The sequence below is a fragment of the Hyperolius riggenbachi genome, chromosome 11 (genome assembly GCF_040937935.1).
Source record: "Hyperolius riggenbachi isolate aHypRig1 chromosome 11, aHypRig1.pri, whole genome shotgun sequence".
Taxonomy (NCBI): Eukaryota; Metazoa; Chordata; class Amphibia; order Anura; family Hyperoliidae; genus Hyperolius; species Hyperolius riggenbachi.
In genome coordinates, this window is record NC_090656.1 from 199499688 (window position 1) to 199518617 (window position 18930).

An 18930-nucleotide genomic window follows, 5' to 3' on the forward strand; every position below is an offset into this window, starting at 1 on the left:
TACTAGTCCTACTTTGAACTTGTCTGTGTTCCCTTTCTCTAGTACAGTATCAACCAGGGCTGCAGTCCAAGCTGAACTGCAAGTTATAAGCCATCAAATAAGAGATCATAAAACGTTTGTGGCTGTGACAAATATTGCTGACAACAGGAAAAAGTTCAATAGAACTCTGTATAAAAGCTTAGAAGAATAGCAGCAGATTCCAGTGTTTGTGTATTAAACTGAATTCCTTAAAATATAAAAATATGGGGCTCTGTACCAGGAAATACTTAATATACCGTATTTTTCACCTTCTAAGCCGTACCAAAAAATTTTCCTATGTGTTCACAGTGCGATCATGCATACGTCATTTTTTTGCAATGGATCCAAAAGTCGCAGGGATTTTTTTGTGTGTTATAAGGCGAAAATACGGTATATGGATACAATAGTTTTTCACTCCAGTTGAGATAAGCTAACAATATTAAGGCATCCCCCACCTCCCCTATTGTAACGAAAGAAAACAGCAGACAGATGGTAAATTGACTGTTTAATGGAAAATATGGACAATAGAAATCCTGACAGTGGAACTGAAGCATCAACACTAAAGTAAAAAGGCAACAGGAAACTATTTACAATTTACAAAGTTCAGTTTATAGGGAGCATATTACATAATCATATATAACACACATATATACACACACACACACACAGGACAAGGTCTGGTGCTTGGTGACTTTCAGGATACTCCAAACCCTACATAAAGAAAGTGATCTATCCCATCATTGCCCCGCCTCCAACTGGCCAGAGAGGCTCTCTTCTTCCAAACAACATGCAGGTGTGGACACCCAAAGGGTGCCAAATCATATGAAATGGTCCTGTCTATCAAGGGATACTGGGACAAGAAAAAGTGACCTGGAAGTAAATTTTGGATAATACTTTTAGCCATAGACCCTGAACAAGCCTGCAGACCAGGTGATTCTGACACAAATCTGACTGGATTACCTACATGGTTATTTCAGGTGTGTGACTAGAAAGATCAGCAGGTCTGCCAGGCAACTGGCATGACTTAAAAGGAAATATGGCTGCCTCCATAGGTCTCTCACCTTGGGTTCCTTTTAAAGCAAGAGCCACAATCACCACATAAAAAGGTCTAAAATGAAAGTCTAGTACCTCTTGTAATATACAGAATTGTTCAAGTCACAAATGAAGCTTAAACCCTTCCTTTTCCTTGGCCACATGATTATGCCTACAGAAATAAACAGCTACATTCTGTAGGCATAATTATTTGGCCACAGCTGGGAGAGAACCTTGATAATACCAACTCTCTCAGGATGCATCTGGCCTGGCAACTTCCTGTAAAAATAGTCACATGACAACAGAAAGCAGCTTCTAAACATCTAAAATTAATGTCAGGAAATGCAGGGCGTTCATTTTAGACAGAGAAAAGGTGACTATAGCTGTGGTTGGAGAACCCACCTGAACCCCCCCCCCCCCCCCCCCCCCAAAAAAAAACCTCATGGCACTTTTTACAGGTAAACTGATTATGAATTCACTGGGGCAAGTTATATGGTAATTTTATAGAAATGTATTGCAGCTTAAATGTACCAAACAACTACAGGATCCTGTGAAGTCTGAAGTGTATTTCCTCCTACTAGTCACTGCTCTGCTCACTGGGTAGCAGCCATGTCAATCAAAGCTGTGCCATAAAATTAAAAAAGGAAACGGACTGGCAGCCATCTTGCATTCAAACCTCCAGAGAAGAGATGAGCAAAAGCACCCTTGAGGAGTCTTTTCTCCCACAGGTTATACATTTTAAAGTTTTGGCCAGGAGGATTCTGATTCCAGAATCAAAATAGAAATGGAAGTGGGACTCTAGACCACCATGGGCTTCATTCAATGGTTGTGTCCCCAACTCAGGGATACTAAGTCTCACAACTTCATTTTCAAGAGACTAAATGTAGCCATAGATCTAGCGATTTGGCTGCCATATGAACCAACAGATTCAATAATTTTATCCAATTGAGAGAGAACAGTGTGCTCCAGTATGGACGCTCAACAATAAGTGACCAATGTCTGGGTGAATCACGTTGATTTGTTGATCGAGTAGGATAGAAAATATTGGTCGGTCAAAGGAACCGGCTACTGTTCATCACATGATTTCCATCGTCAACTAGTCGATTTTTGGATTCATTGCATAGAGGCATATCGTTCACATCGATTACTGAAAGTGAATCACGTAGGATCTCACTGTAGTGTGTGTGCCACTAGTTGATCGACTTTCGATCAATTGCACTGTAGTTGATTGTCCAATAAAGTCGATCCCTAAAATGGCTAGATGTATGGCTACCTTAATTCCGTTACTTATACAAATAAGGTCTCCTCAATTTCTTCTTACTTTTCCATGTAGGTGTTTGTACCTTACATTATTGCAGGTTATAGTGTTCATCTACTGGATTAACCAAACTGGTGGCCCACACAGTGGGTTTCAGGTCAAACCAACAACGGACGGTGGTCTGAAGCAGTAATAGGGTCTGCATAGCCAATATGCAATATCACCTGCTTTGTCAGGAAGAAGTGGTGGGTTACAGTTGGGCTTAACCTCCTGAGCGTTACGCCGCTCAGGAGGTTTTTTTACTTTTTGCCCAATAATTAAATATTTGTCCCAAATGACTAAAGCCTATAGCCATCACTAGGCTAGCTAGTAGAAGTGTCTGGCACCCTCCGATCCCTGCTGCTCCCCCGTTTATACATTACTCAGCCTGGATCCAGCGATCGGCGCAGCCTCCCCAGACAGCTCCAGTCTTCTCTATAGGGAGGATCATACATGACGTCATGCGCAAACCCGATCCTCCCCATAGAGAGAACGGAGCTGTGCAGGGAGGCTGGGGGAGAAATGTATAAACGGGGGGATCGCAGGGGAGCAGCGGGTGCCCGATACTTTTACTAGCTAGCCTAGTGCTTGCTAAAGGCTTTACAGTCATTTGCGACAATTATGAGGGACTCCTGGGGCCACAGAGCGGTATGCCGAAACAGTGTCGGGCATACCGCTAAGGAGGTTAAAGTGGGGTTGGCAGCTTAATTGTAAAGATTAAGAAAAAAGTTACTGAAGTTATTGGCCTTTTGTGGGCTGGTAGACATTTTATCACTAGCGCAATTCACCAAATCCCTCATAGTAAGTAATTTACTACTAAGAAAAGGCTTCCAGAACACAAAGGTGCCCAATTAAAACAATTTTCTTTTAATATAGCACAACTTGGATACTGCAGAATCTTCAGACAACACAGCACCTTGATTAAACCTCTCATTTTGTGTGAAACAGGATCTCCTGCTGCAGTTTGCTAAGCTCCGCCTCTACTATTAAGCCACACCACTCTCACCACTTAACAGGCCAAAGCCATTTCCCTAACCAACTTCTGAGGGTCTGGAAATGGTTTGTTTAAACTTCTGGATAAGTCTATCCAAAGAAAAAGTAGGTTTTAAACCGGACACTTTTTGTAAAATGTTTTATTAGAAGAGATTTCTTCAATTCTAATGAGGTGAAGAAATATGCAGACATTTATAGTCAGATTCACTTATGTCAGGCAACAGTCTAGCTCTAGCATAAATGACAATGCAGAGTGGGAAAAGTGAATTTCACGCTAGGTCATTTAATTGCAAAGTTTAAAATCGTCAATAACTAGGTTCTCTCAGGAAGAGATCTATAGTGACTTGATCGATAAGTTATCTACATTACAGCTCAAATGACAATAGTCAATAGTGAACCAGATGGCTTGGAGAGAGAAGGTTTAACACTTTCGCAGGTGAGAATTCTTAAGATTAACATGTTTCAACAGAAACATCATAAGCAATTTACATCTATTGTATTAACGTCTGATACAAGGACAGATCAATCAGTATATAATACTAGGTACACACAATACAATTTTCTGTTAGATTTACCTGCCAGATCGATTTTTCCAACATGTCCGATCATAATTTCGATCGATTTTCATAGAAATTAACAGAAAATTGATTGGAAAAGTGATCAAAATTAAGATCGAACATGTTAAAAAAAAAAAAATCCATCTGGCAGGTAAATCCGACAGAAAAATTGTATCACGTGTACCTACTATTACAGTCACCCTGAAATGAGGAGTACGGAAGCAGTTATCTTTATTTCCTTAAAAAAAATATTCCAATTGTCTGGCTGACAATTATATACATCAAAAAGATTCTGCAAAAATGCTTCATTTTCGCAATAAAAAGTCAGTGTTCTCCCCAGGCTCTTTTAGCCGGGTGCTCCACCAAGAGCCAAGTACAGAGCACCTCTGACACACTACTGGCACTTTATTTGGCATGAGGAAGTGGGTGCAGGCCCATAAAAAAGCATTGCCTGTGCTTATTACAATTCAGATGAACTTATAGAGGTAAGCCGCCTCTATTTTAGCTGGTTTTTATCTACTTTTGGGTGCCTCTTAACCCCTTTGTGCACATGTGGGAGTACAGTTTTGTGCCTGTGCAGTAGCATAAACCTGCTCATGCACAGCTTTGTGGTACTGCACGGGCTGTACTTCTCCATGTGCATTATGGATGTGCTTGTGCAAGGATGGAAGCGGTGAAGTGGGTCCCAACCAGCAGCAGTAAGGGCCATGAGTACACAGGAAGCCTTGGGAGCATCCATCCATGGGCTTTCCTTTACTTTGGTATGTTTTACTTGCTTCTAACAGGATTGCTTTAATTTGACTGGCCAAGTTCACAGCTTCATACAAAAAGCATTTAAGTAATACAGAAGCGAAGAGGAGGGGGGAAAAGTAGTTGCCTATGGAGAGGGTAGGCTCTGGATCCTATAGAGCTTTCTCCGGTCCTCACTCAGTCCCCTTATTCCCGCACTGTCACCTCCATTGCAGTTATTGGACCAACTGGCCGAAGACTCTTTCGGAGATCCTCAGAAGTGCTTGTGTCTGAGTGCTTCCAAGGATGGGCAGCTCGGTACTGCACACGCCTGAATGCGCACAAGTACATGCGCAGTACCGAGCTACCTGTCTTCAGAAGCCCTGGGAAATAAGTGTTTCGGAAATCTTCCAAGGGATACTGAAGGCAGCAAATTCAAACCAGGTACAGTGTTGGTACAAGGACACCGAGAATGGACAGGCAAGACAGATCCAGAGTCTTTTAAAAAAAAAAAAAAAAAATTTCACTACAGGATTTGCTTTAAAGAGAACCAGAGATGAAGCAACCTCATGTATTTTACCTTATAAATCAGTGGGAACATGACAGTAAACACCTAATCTGCTCTTTGTTACATTGTTCTCTGTTTAATTTGCCTGTTATCACCTCTAAGATAAGAATCCCGACTAAGCAGTCGGTCTGGCTTTGCTACAGAATAATTATAGCTGAGACTGTGTTCTTTGCTGTCTTCAAGTCCAAGCCTGCCCCCTGCTGGCTTTGCTCAGGAATCATTATAGCTGAGTCATTATAGCAAAGCCAGACTCAATGCTCAGTCCGGGATTCTTATCTCAGCTAGATAACAGACACTTTTAGCAGTGAGGATGGAACAGAGAGCATGGTAAGTGTTTTCTCTAATGTTCCCACTGATTTCCATGGTAAAATACACAAGGGTGCTTCGTCTCTGGTTCACTTTAAAGTGAACCAAGCACCATTTTTTAGCACCCAGGGCATCTCAGTAGCACAAGAAAAATGCATGCCAACAGTTTGTCTCATTATTAAACTTTCAATTTACCTTTTAACATTCAAAGTTTAGAAATTAAGTTTTATTAGCCTACTTCAGCAGGCCTGTCCGTCCAACTCCTCTGCAGAGATTTCAGGCAGCTGATTGTTTTATTGTACTCATTAGCAAGAAGTAAATAATACCACTTCATCAACAGAGGGGGTGGGTAATTAGTACAATTTCTTCAAAGAGCTTATCTGACACACACAGAACATATAGATCGCGCTTTTCTCCTGGTGGACTCAAAGCGCCAGAGCTGCAGCCACTAGGGCACGCTCTACATGCAGTAGCAGTGTTCGGGAGTCTTGCCCAAGGTCTCCTACTGAATAGGTGCTGACTTAATGAACAGGGAGAGCAGAGATTACAACTCTGGTCGCCTTTGTCAGAGCCCTTAACCAGTACACTATCCATCCACTATCTAGAGGGCAAGTGTGAAGACAGCTTGCTGGGTACTTTAATAGCCTCTGTTACTTCTGTAAATAAGTAAGGCAAGAAAGGGAGGGGGGGGGGGGACACACATGGCAGCTCATATCTATTAAAAGCCAGGATAAATTCCAGTGAAAGAAAGGGTGCTTAGTTCCCTTTAAATCTAAATAAGTCTGAATTATCTGAATCCTACCGCCATCACCATTAGCCTTAGAAGAAAATTGGGGGGGGGGGGGGGGGGGGTGGAACACTTTCAAGAGACAAACAAGACATACAACAATCTTTGCCAGTACAAACAGGAATACAAAAAGGTGCATCATCAATCTGGGATATAAGGAGGGGTTGGGGGACATGGCCTTGGCCTATTGGTGAACTGACATAATCTTTAAGAGGGAGTGGGGGAGGGGCATAGCTTAAAAAGGGTTACCAGCAATGATTGTTTAATGCTACAATTTGTACAGCAAAAATACAAAACACACTCACAAAACCTAAAATAGCAGCAAAATTCACATGGGAAAAATCGCGAAAGTTCCTTCCATCGATTCACCTGGTGGCTGAGAAAGTGCTCAAAGTTGAATATACAAGCAAAAAAAATAAAAAAAATAAAATAAAAATGTACCAAGGTACAAAAAAAACTAACTTTGTATTCTACATTTCCCTCTCTCTAAAGTCCCCCTATATTTGTAACCTGACGCAAAGCCAGAATATACACATTTACATAAAAACAACTGAAATACCGTATTAGTACAATCTGTTGAATTTCAACTAAGAGAAAGAAAACCGGTAACCAACTACAGTAATATCCGAAAGAGTCACATTGTATAAAGACAGGTGCCAATTCTCAGGGCATCCATCGAAGGAGCGCAAACTCTGGGCACAATGTGTTTATCTTGATTTTGAAGAACTACCTTACCCCCACAGAGGCTAACATGCAAGGTCCTAGAGGGACATAAAACACTATTGAGAACCACATCGCCACTGGAGATGCCAAACGTGTGGCACGGAACGTCAACCAGAATGGAACACGGAAGGATTCTGATGCCACGTCGGATGTGGTGCCTAAAACTGTAGATGCTGGAGTCTCTACGGTCAGAAAAACCATAGTATGCCAAAACTGGAAAATGTATTAAATCCAACTCTCAGGAACGTTCCTCCAGCTCAACATCTTCAGCTAAAACAAGTAGCAAGGCTCGTTAAAAATGTTTTCTTTAAACTAGAAAGCAGTCCACAGCTCAACTGTTTATATTGCGGTCAATATATTGTAAGGCTGACAGAACGGTTCATCTTCTTTCCTATAAGTCTGGCAGTCCGGCCGTTCTGTGTTGTGGATCGCGTGGTCACCCGGTCAGGAAACGCCGCCCGCTCCTCTGCTACGGCTTTTGCCATCTGTGCTTTCTTTAGTTCTCTAGAAAAAGTGGACAGAAGCAAGAAACAGTTCAACACATTGCATTAAATGTAAAAGGTTACAGCACTTAAATACTTACTGCAGCAGAGGCAATATATTTACACCCTGCTGGTGGCTATTAAATGGTTCCAGGGGCATAGATATAGGTACCTTGCCACAATCGCATACCGTTATTAAGTTACATTAGTTATGTTAATTAGAATAGATAGGTAATATAATCTCTTACCGACCCCGTTTTAAAAGAACAGGCAAATGTTTATGATTCATGGGGGCTGCCATCTTTGTCATGGGGCAGCCATCTTTTTGGTTGAAAGGAGGTGACAAGGCGCATAAGACACAGTTCCAACTGTCCTTTGTCCTGATAACCCCTCCCAGTTGCATGCGCTAGGCTTCAAATGTCAAATTCAAAATGTCAAAAAAAAAAAATAAAAAAAATTTGCACCAAAACAGCAGAACGAGAACCACAACATCAGAAATCCCATAATACTTTGCACAGCATCAGGGGAAAAATGCCCGGGCAGTTTTCTTCTGTGCAGCTAAAAATGAGGCTTGTATAAGAGAAACAAAGTTCTGATGCTGTGAATCTGTTAAAGAAACACCAGGACTTTTCAGTGCTGCTGAGTCGATTTTTAGTCTGGAGGTTCACTTTAAGGAACCCCAACCCCACCGCTACCTAACCTTAACCGTCCACACACACCTACATCCACCACTTTTTCTAGCTGCAGTTTGCATCAGGGCTGTGGAGTGGGTACAAAAAAAAAAAAAAAAAAAATATCCGATTCCTCAATTTATGAAACCCGACTCAAACTCCAGGTACCAAAAATTGCTCCAACTGTTTAGTCTAATACTTACCAGGGCTTTAGAGTTGGTATAAAAATTATGAAACCGACTCCAGGTATCCAATAACTGCTCCGACTCAGACTCCTCAGCCCTGGTTTGCACAGGGGACAAACATGGCAACAAAAGCTTCTGTAGAAGCCAATTAGTATGGGCACCTATGGCGGTGCCCAAACTTCCACAGCTCCTCCAGCACCCAACATTCCTGCTTCCCCAGCTTGTAACTAGTGGCAGGCATGGACTAAGAAGACTCTTCTCTGTCTGTAATTGAATACACTTACTTTTGAAGAAGGGCATTTTTAAACTTTTCCGCGTTTAGTTCTATCCGAAGCTGGTCTGCACTTTTGCGGGCCGTGGACAGGAGCACCGAATGTTTGATTAGCGCCACAGAGGACGGCCTTTTCCCTGGATCCGGGGAGATCATCAGCTGGAAGGACAGACAGCCAAGTGTCAGAGAGGGACAGTGACTCCATAAAGAAAACAATGAAGTAAACAATCATCTCAGGGTAACAAGTATCAGTCAACTAATCCGGCTTCAATGCTAGTCAGGCAAACAATTTCAGACGGGAGATGGCAATAGCTTCCCTCCAATGTTCTACCGTGACAAGAGAATTAAACCCTTATTAAAGTGGATCCGAGACAAACGTTTGCTGCCTTAATATTTCTGCCCCTTACATATAGTTTGTCTTACCCCGCCCCCCCATGCTTTTTTTTTTTTTTTTTTTTTTTTTTTTAAACTACCCAATTGCTCCTTCAGCACCTACACATTCTGCGTCTCATGATGCAAGTGCTCATGGAAGCTCAGCCTGGAGAGGAGGTGGCTTTTTGCTGAAGCATACAGAGATTTCAGAGGAAAGGGAGCGGTGACAGGATGAGTGGGGAGTGGAGTTTTCACAGGCTGAGGGTTGGAGATGCAGAGCAGCTTGCCTGTGTGTAATGACGGCAAGCAGAATATTGCTGCTCTCATTGTATCACAGGAAGAAATAATCATATACCATTGAAGCTGTTTGCAGCTAGATTGACTGTGTAAACAATCTAAACTTTTAATAAGGATAGACAAGTTACTTGCTATAGTTAGTTTTTCATCTCAGATCTGATTTTACAGTGGTATTCCAGAATCTACATTGCTCTGTAATATCAAACTCCCAAAACAAGCTTGTAAGAGTGTCATGCCTGTGTGAGCCTCCAGCAGGCTGTGGTCTCAGAAGACAGGTTTATTTGGCCGACAGGCTATCTACAGGTCTGACAAGGCTAACAATACTCCATTCCACTTGATAAACCAGCACAGTAATCTCCCCAGAAATTTTCTCCAGCCGGGTGGCATGAAAAAGTAGCTGGGTGGGGTGAGGTGACAGAATGTAGGGCTGGCGCTTCTCTGCTTAGAGCAGAGGAGGAGATGAGCAGATGACAGCCAGGTGCTCATCAAAACTAGCCGGGTGGAGCACCCGGCTAAAAGAGCCTGGGGAGAACACTGCAGCATATATAACAATCTCACAAGCTAGAGCAACTCTTTACACCAAACCTGAAAGCAGGGCAGGTCCTCTCTAATCACCTGTCACTGCTTGCACTTCTCATCTATGTTAGGCTGTAATCTGGACCTGCTATGTAATATGCAGTGCCGTTACACAGGCTTGTACTGTTTAAATTAACAATTAAAATGTAGACATACGGAGACAACTATGCCAGGTTGCTTTCTCTGACTTCTGCTTTGAACTCAAGAACACCACAAGACAAAGCCAATGTCTGATATAACAATTAGCATTTAGTAAATATGGATCTTTGGAAAACCCAGTAATATGCAGCATCCAGACATAAAATGATCGCACTTACTTTTATAAGGTCTACCAGATCTTGGGACAGTACTTGGGGCACATTCGGCAACTTGCCTTGCCTGATTTCATGCCATTGGTCGCCATTTGATGGCAGGGGATCTGTACCAGCCGCACACCAGATGGTTAGTGCCAGGGCAAATATGTCTGCTTTCGGAAGCTGGGAGTAGTCCTAAAGAGAAGAATGGGGTTTGTCAAAAAAAACCATGTAGAGATTGAGAATTTCATCACCAACACTCAATGTGAACACAGTGATGTTACTGATGGCTAACACGGTACAATACCCTACTGTTACTACAATGTGAACACAACACACTTTTCTGATAACTCGTTCATTTTTTTTTTTTTTTTTTTACAAACTCTCTGGCAACAAAGTATAATATCTGGCTTGAATATACTGGTTTTCCACACAGATTCAAATGTTAGGGGATAATTATTTTGCATTTGAAAAGACCTTGTTCTAAAATCAGATTTTACTGGACAAATTTTTCATAATATTGAAAGAAACTATGCTGCCGAAAAGAAAAAAAAAAAAAAAAAAAGCATAGTAACAGGTTCTATATCAAAGAAATTGTTACATATGAACCCCCACCACCACAATTTCCCAAAAGCCTATGATTAGACAGAAATGTCTGCTGGAAATCAACCACAGATGTCATTTTTGTGCGGTGTTGCTTATTTGATAGAAATAATTTTGTCACACATAGGCAATTACTTGTAGTGCTTTCAGACCAATATTGATTGTTTGCCCATCTCAACTTGTTCTTTAAAGAGTAACTGTTAGGGATAAAATCAATTCTCTATTTTTATATAGTAAACAAATAAGGATGTTAACCAGGCAATCCAAAAGTTGAAAATTATTCTTAATTTTCTTCTCAATGGAATATCATTTACTAGGTCTCCTGGCTCTTATTTGGTACATCTGCCGCAAAAGAGAAGATGCAGAGCATGCTGGTTTTTTTTCTTCTTTACTTTCCTCCCCTTTTCCCCTCAGACATAACTAGCGCAGCCTGATTGGCTGAAGTTTCTTTTACTCCCGTTTTCCCCTCCCACACCTTTTCCTCTCCGATTGGCCAATATTTCTTGTGCTGGGAAGCTGATAAAGTGACTCAGCTGAAATCCGATCCATACAAATAAACCAGGGCTGCAAAGCTACACAATGGCCTCGATTCATAAAAGCAGTGCGATAAAAAAAATCCGGGAGGGAAAATACAGCATTTGGTATTTTAGACATTTGTGTGCCAATTCATAAATTAATCATTTAAATTATGTCCCTATCACAATGTTTGGCGCCAATATTTTATTTGGAAATAAAGGTGCATTTTTTTAGTTTTGCGTCCATCCCCCTAATTACAAGCCCATAGTTTATAAAGTAACAGTGTTATACCCTCTTGACAAATATTTAAAGAGTTCAGTCCCTAAGGTAACTATGTATTTTTTTTTTTATTGGGGAATGTGGGAGGTAATGAGTTAATTTTATAATGTAAAACTATGTATTTGTATATGAAAAGTGCTTTTGGGTGTAGTTTTAAGATGGCCACAGTAACTTTTTGTGCATGCGACCAGTAAGCGTAGTTTTTTTTCACAATGATCGCGCTGCTTTTCATAGAAGCAGCCGATCATTGCTGGGGGGCTGAGATCAACAAATGGGAACGGTTTTTCCTGTTCATTGATCTCCGGCGGCATGCACGAGCGCGCGGGAGCACGGACAGCGGCGGGAGTGCGTATATCTACACTCCTGGTGGGGAAAGGGTGTTAAAAGGAGCGTAGATATACGCACCTGTGGTGGTAAAGTGGTTAAAATGTGTGCCCTTTACTGTTTATCACACAGCACTTTACATTATCAGTCAGTATTTATATAGCGCTGACATCTTCCACAGCGCTGTACAGAGTATATGGTCTTGTCCCTAACTGTCCCTCAGAGGAGCTAACAATCTAATCCCTACCGTAGTCATACAACCATCATAGTTTAGGGCCAATTTAGGGGGAAGCCAATCAACTCATCTGTATGTTTATGGGATGTGGAAGGAAAGAAGAGTGCCAAGAGGAAACCCACGCAAACACAGGGAGAGCATACAGTATAATCTGTGTGCAGATCGAGAACTGGGGACAAAGGGCTAAAAGGTGTATATGTACACACATACATGCATACATAAAAATTACACACAAAAAAAAAAAAAAAAAAAAAAGGGACAATAAGATTGAAAATCAGCTCACCTCTTGTAAGACTTCATTGGCCAGGAAGCGACAATCCCCTTCTTCCACCTGTGGGCTGGCTATCCGAGTCACATGACCTAAATCCCCTGTGCAAAGGGGAAAAGTATATGGTCAACACTGCTGCAGGGGACTAGCAACTAGTAGTTGCTAGGCAAACGTTTGCATACACTGGCATTGCCAGGGAATGGTAAACACCACAAGGCACATCACTTTGTCAAATCTGACCCAGAAGAAAAATAAAAAAAAAATTAAAAAAAACACAGACGCCCTTCCAAAGTACACAGTATTACAACATTGGGCCAAGCTTGAATGCCTAAACGAATTACTGAGAGGTGCAAGCACTGCACTAAGGGAGAGCAGTCACAGAGAGGTGCAAGCACTGCACTAAGGGAGAGCAGTCACAGAGAGGTGCAAGCACTGCACTAAGGGGGAGCAGTCACAGAGAGGTGCAAGCACTGCACTAAGGGAGAGCAGTCACAGAGAGGTGCAAGCACTGCACTAAGGGAGAGCAGTCACAGAGAGGTGCAAGCACTGCACTAAGGGAGAGCAGTCACAGAGAGGTGCAAGCACTGCACTAAGGGAGAGAGCAGTCACAGAGAGGTGCAAGCACTGCACTAAGGGAGAGAGCAGTCACAGAGAGGTGCAAGCACTGCACTAAGGGGGAGCAGTCACAGAGAGGTGCAAGCACTGCACTAAGGGAGAGCAGTCACAGAGAGGTGCAAGCACTGCACTAAGGGAGAGCAGTCACAGAGAGGTGCAAGCACTGCACTAAGGGAGAGCAGTCACAGAGAGGTGCAAGCACTGCACTAAGGGAGAGAGCAGTCACAGAGAGGTGCAAGCACTGCACTAAGGGGGAGCAGTCACAGAGAGGTGCAAGCACTGCACTAAGGGGGAGCAGTCACAGAGAGGTGCAAGCACTGCACTAAGGAAGAGCAGTCACAGAGAGGTGCAAGCACTGCACTAAGGGGGAGCAGTCACAGAGAGGTGCAAGCACTGCACTAAGGGAGAGCAGTCACAGAGAGGTGCAAGCACTGCACTAAGGGAGAGCAGTCACAGAGAGGTGCAAGCACTGCACTAAGGGAGAGAGCAGTCACAGAGAGGTGCAAGCACTGCACTAAGGGGGAGCAGTCACAGAGAGGTGCAAGCACTGCACTAAGGGAGAGCAGTCACAGAGAGGTGCAAGCACTGCACTAAGGGAGAGCAGTCACAGAGAGGTGCAAGCACTGCACTAAGGGAGAGCAGTCACAGAGAGGTGCAAGCACTGCACTAAGGGAGAGAGCAGTCACAGAGAGGTGCAAGCACTGCACTAAGGGGGAGCAGTCACAGAGAGGTGCAAGCACTGCACTAAGGGGGAGCAGTCAGAGAGGTGCAAGCACTGCACTAAGGAAGAGCAGTCACAGAGAGGTGCAAGCACTGCACTAAGGGGGAGCAGTCAGAGAGGTGCAAGCACTGCACTAAGGAAGAGCAGTCACAGAGAGGTGCAAGCACTGCACTAAGGGGGAGCAGTCACAGAGAGGTGCAAGCACTGCACTAAGGGAGAGCAGTCACAGAGAGGTGCAAGCACTGCACTAAAGGGGGGCAATCACAGAGAGGTGCAAGCACTGCACTAAGGAGGAGCAGTCACATAGAGGTGCAAGCACTGCACTAAGGAAGAGCAGTCACAGAGAGGTGCAAGCACTGCACGAAGGGGGAGCAGTCACAGAGAGGTGCAAGCACTGCACTAAGGGGGAGCAGTCACAGAGAGGTGCAAGCACTGCACTAAGGGAGAGCAGTCACAGAGAGGTGCAAGCACTGCACTAAGGGAGAGCAGTCACAGAGAGGTGCAAGCACTGCACTAAGGGAGAGAGCAGTCACAGAGAGGTGCAAGCACTGCACTAAGGGGGAGTAGTCACAGAGAGGTGCAAGCACTGCACTAAGGGAGAGCAGTTGCAGAGAAGTGCAAGCACTGCACTGGGGGAGTAGTCACAGAGAGGTGCAAGCACTGCACTAAGGGAGAGCAGTCACAGAGAGGTGCAAGCACTGCACTAAGGGGGAGCAGTCACAGAGAGGTGCAAGCACTGCACTAAGGGGGAGCAGTCACAGAGAGGTGCAAGCACTGCACTAAGGGAGAGCAGTCACAGAGAGGTGCAAGCACTGCACTAAGGGAGAGCAGTCACAGAGAGGTGCAAGCACTGCACGAAGGGAGAGCAGTCACAGAGAGGTGCAAGCACTGCACTAAGGGGGGCAATCACAGAGAGGTGCAAGCACTGCACTAAGGAGGAGCAGTCACATAGAGGTGCAAGCACTGCACTAAGGGAGAGCAGTCACAGAGAGGTGCAAGCACTGCACTAAGGGAGAGCAGTCACAGAGAGGTGCAAGCACTGCACAAAGGGGGAGCAGTCACAGAGAGGTGCAAGCACTGCACTAAGGGGGAGCAGTCACAGAGAGGTGCAAGCACTGCACTAAGGGAGAGCAGTCACAGAGAGGTGCAAGCACTGCACTAAGGGAGAGCAGTCACAGAGAGGTGCAAGCACTGCACTAAGGGAGAGTAGTCAGAGAGGTGCAAGCATGCACTAAGGGAGAGCAGTCACAGAGAGGTGCAAGCACTGCACTAAGGGAGAGCAGTCACAGAGAGGTGCAAGCACTGCACAAAGGGGGAGCAGTCACAGAGAGGTGCAAGCACTGCACTAAGGGAGAGCAGTCACAGAGAGGTGCAAGCACTGCACTAAGGGAGAGCAGTCACAGAGAGGTGCAAGCACTGCACTAAGGGAGAGCAGCCACAGAGAGGTGCAAGCACTGCACTAAGGGAGAGTAGTCAGAGAGGTGCAAGCATGCACTAAGGGAGAGCAGTCACAGAGTCACAGAGAGGTGCAAGCACTGCACTAAGGGAGAGCAGTCACAGAGAGGTGCAAGCACTCCACTAAGGGAGAGCAGTCACAGAGAGGTGCAAGCACTGCACTAAGGGGGGGGGGGGGCAATCAAAGAGAGAGGCAAGCACTGCACTAAGGGAGAGCAGTCACAGAGAGGTGCAAGACCTGCACTAAAGGGGGGCAATCACAGAGAGGTGCAAGCACTGCACTAAGGGAGAGCAGTCAGAGAGGTCCAAGCACTGCACTAAGGGAGAGCAGTCACAGAGAGGTGCAAGCACTGCACTAAGGGGGAGTAGTCACAGAGAGGTGCAAGCACTGCACTGGGGGAGTAGTCACAGAGAGGTGCAAGCACTGCACTAAGGGAGAGCAGTCACAGAGGTGCAAGCACTGCACTAAGGGGGAGCAGTCACAGAGAGGTGCAAGCACTGCACTAAGGGGGAGCAGTCACAGAGAGGTGCAAGCACTGCACTAAGGGAGAGCAGTCACAGAGAGGTGCAAGCACTGCACTAAGGGAGAGCAGTCACAGAGAGGTGCAAGCACTGCACTAAGGGAGAGCAGTCACAGAGGTGCAAGCACTGCACTAAGGGAGAGCAGTCACAGAGGTGCAAGCACTGCACTAAGGGAGAGCAGTCACAGAGAGGTGCAAGCACTGCACTAAGGGGGAGTAGTCACAGAGAGGTGCAAGCACTGCACTAAGGGAGAGCAGTTGCAGAGAAGTGCAAGCACTGCACTGGGGGAGTAGTCACAGAGAGGTGCAAGCACTGCACTAAGGGAGAGCAGTCACAGAGGTGCAAGCACTGCACTAAGGGGGAGCAGTCACAGAGAGGTGCAAGCACTGCACTAAGGGGGAGCAGTCACAGAGAGGTGCAAGCACTGCACTAAGGGAGAGCAGTCACAGAGAGGTGCAAGCACTGCACTAAGGGGGAGCAGTCACAGAGAGGTGCAAGCACTGCACTAAGGGAGAGCAGTTACAGAGAGGTGCAAGCACTGCACTAAGGGAGAGCAGTCACAGAGGTGCAAGCACTGCACTAAGGGAGAGCAGTCACAGAGAGGTGCAAGCACTGCACACTAAGCGAGAGCAGTCACAGAGAGGTGCAAGCACTGCACTAAGGGAGAGCAGTCACAGAGAGGTGCAAGCACTGCACTAAGGGAGAGCAGTCACAGAGAGGTGCAAGCACTGCACTAAGGGAGAGCAGTCACAGAGAGGTGCAAGCACTGCACTAAGGGAGAGCAGTCACAGAGAGGTGCAAGCACTGCACTAAGGGGGAGCAGTCACAGAGGTGCAAGCACTGCACTAAGGGGGAGCAGTCACAGGTAAGTTAAACTGGACACTTCTTTCACTTTAGGTACCCCTTTAATCATCTCACCTATTTTATACATTACTCTTTGAGGACCACAGTCCTCATCGTCTGCTTCTTCTATCAACGTGTTAGGGACTACCGTCCGAGAGATAAAAATGTTGCCTGAAATTAAAGACAAAATCGTATTGACATGAGAGCTGCAGAACTGACTCAAGCTTCAAGGCCAGAGTCGCACAGAATACCCAGAGCCCAAAAACAAAATAGGAAATCGCAATCACTGTACAAATCACTAGAAAAAAAAAAAAAAAAACCTACAAATAGCTCTGGTGAATGCTGCAAAAAGTGCTTAGCGATTGCGATTTTTAGTGGGCCCCAGTCCACCATACGGTCTATGTGAGAAGGCTGAGACTTCTTAACACACAATGGGCATGTCTCACAAAGCTTTTACCTGTTTTCACCTTATCTATGTTACATTTTTAAGCTTTCAAAAAGCAAAATCATAATATAATTAAGGCAAGAAAAGGAATATTGAAATGAAGTTAATCAGAAACGACTTACTTTGAGTGATTATTTTGCTTGTAAATGTGCTGAAAGGTTAGCTTTATCAATTAGATGATAAAGACATTTGCATATATTCAGCAGTGATGCATTGTGGGAGACATCTCAAGCTCACTCCAACCTGAATTATCGCAAATTCTCTCCGTTTTAAGAAAGCAAACTTGTTTTCCTTAGTATTTTAGTAAGGGGGCTTTTAGGACCATTGTAGCATCTCACGCACTCCAATGAGGTCTGGTTCACCATGAGCTTGCTGGTTAGTCTGTACATTTATGAGAAGTATTGTGAATAGAGCCCAAAGTAGACTGACCATTTTAAGACCTCATTACTGTTAACAGGAAACAGGCAGGAGGGGTCTAAAGCCCCATCAGCCCCAATCAGGATTCAATTCATTTCGATTTGCCATTGTTTTGCAATGGCAAATCGAATCGAATTCCGATCGGACATGTCGGATTTAATCGGATTGTAAATAGAATCGTAATCGAATCGCACAAAGAATCGTATCGTGTAGATTGGGCTTTACATTTGTATACTGAGTTACAGCAAGGACATCTACTTACAGTAAGGGATTTTTCAGTTTGAAAGCCAAATCACATTAATTGTATGGCTTCCAAAATGTCATGTGTTCTGTTTTGTTGGGTTTTAAAATACATTTTGGGTACTTGCAAAGATAAATAGCCCTAGGTGAAGTAAATGAGGAGCCCAAAGGCTGGGGAATGTCATTAACATTCCCAGTCCATTGATACAAAGGAATTTTTTTGACACAACTAGCATTTTGGGGTATGCAGAACGTAACGGGACATTATTTTTGTACATATTTTGGACATGAGGGGGCTTTGTCTCTGGTTCACTTTAATACCTGCACAGCTCAAATAGCCCACATGTACGAAAATGTCCCTTTACGTTCTGCGTACCCCAAAATGCTAGTTGTGTCAAAAAATTCCTTTGTATCGCTGGACTGGGAATGTTACTGACATTCCCCAGCCTTTGGGCTCATTTCCTTCACCTAGGGCTATCAGGTAGGATAGGCATTTTCTCTAATGTTCCCACTGATATATATGGTAAAATACATGAGGGTGCATCGCCTCTGGTTTACTTTAAAGGAAACGTCAGGCAAAAAAAACACACACCTTACCTGGGGCTTCTACCAGCCCAATGTAGCCATCCTGTGCCCTTGTAGTCACTCACTGCTGTTCCAGTCCCTCCATGCCAGCTATTTTCGTTTTACCGACCCGCATTGCGTACATTTTTACGCATTCCCACTGGTGAAGGAACATTAACGCATACATTTTTACACAGCGATGTAACACGTAAAAATGTACGCATTGCACCAGTAACGCGTAAAAATGTATGCGTTAATGTTCCTGTACCAGTGGGAATGCGTAAAAATGTACGCAATGCGGCCCCTCGACCTCGATGTCGGCAAAAAAAAGAAAATAGCGGGCAGCGGGGGACTGGAGCAGCAGTGAGTGACTACGAGGGCACAGGATGGTTGCATGAGGCTGGTAGAAGCCCCAGGTAAGTGAAACTTTTTCTTTTTTGCCTGACGATTCCTTTAAGGGCATGGTGCAGGTAGTGAGGGAATTAATAGGCATAAAACCTGAGAAGATATACAGGCCATACCAGTGTAGAAGGGCAAAGCACTACAACTCACTAGGTTTGATGTCCATGTGTACCAGGGACATAGAATGGATATACTTCAGCCCTTTAGCCACTTGTAATAGCAGGTCCTTTAGTTCTGGCTCGGAGAAGTATCGCATATTGCGGTAGTTTTCACTAATGGCATCTGCTAGACTTCCCCCTGCAAAACATAAAACAAGATGACCTT

The 18930-nt window shown here is 44.4% G+C and overlaps 1 protein-coding gene across 2 annotated transcripts in view; it reads right to left on the reverse strand.

Annotated features, from left to right (window-relative positions):
• Window positions 1–3465: 3465 nt before the first annotated feature.
• Window positions 3466–18930, reverse strand: part of WEE1 (WEE1 G2 checkpoint kinase) — a 34555-nt gene continuing 19090 nt past the window's right edge. For both annotated transcript variants that reach the window (XM_068261123.1, XM_068261124.1), the window contains exons 6-11: window positions 18757–18903; window positions 16614–16709; window positions 12398–12483; window positions 10182–10352; window positions 8633–8778; window positions 3466–7514 (exon numbers count right to left, since the gene is read on the reverse strand). In XM_068261123.1, the coding sequence (XP_068117224.1) occupies window positions 7361–7514; window positions 8633–8778; window positions 10182–10352; window positions 12398–12483; window positions 16614–16709; window positions 18757–18903 (800 nt within the window). In that variant the 3' untranslated portion in view covers window positions 3466–7360. The remainder of the gene's footprint in view (window positions 7515–8632; window positions 8779–10181; window positions 10353–12397; window positions 12484–16613; window positions 16710–18756; window positions 18904–18930) is intronic.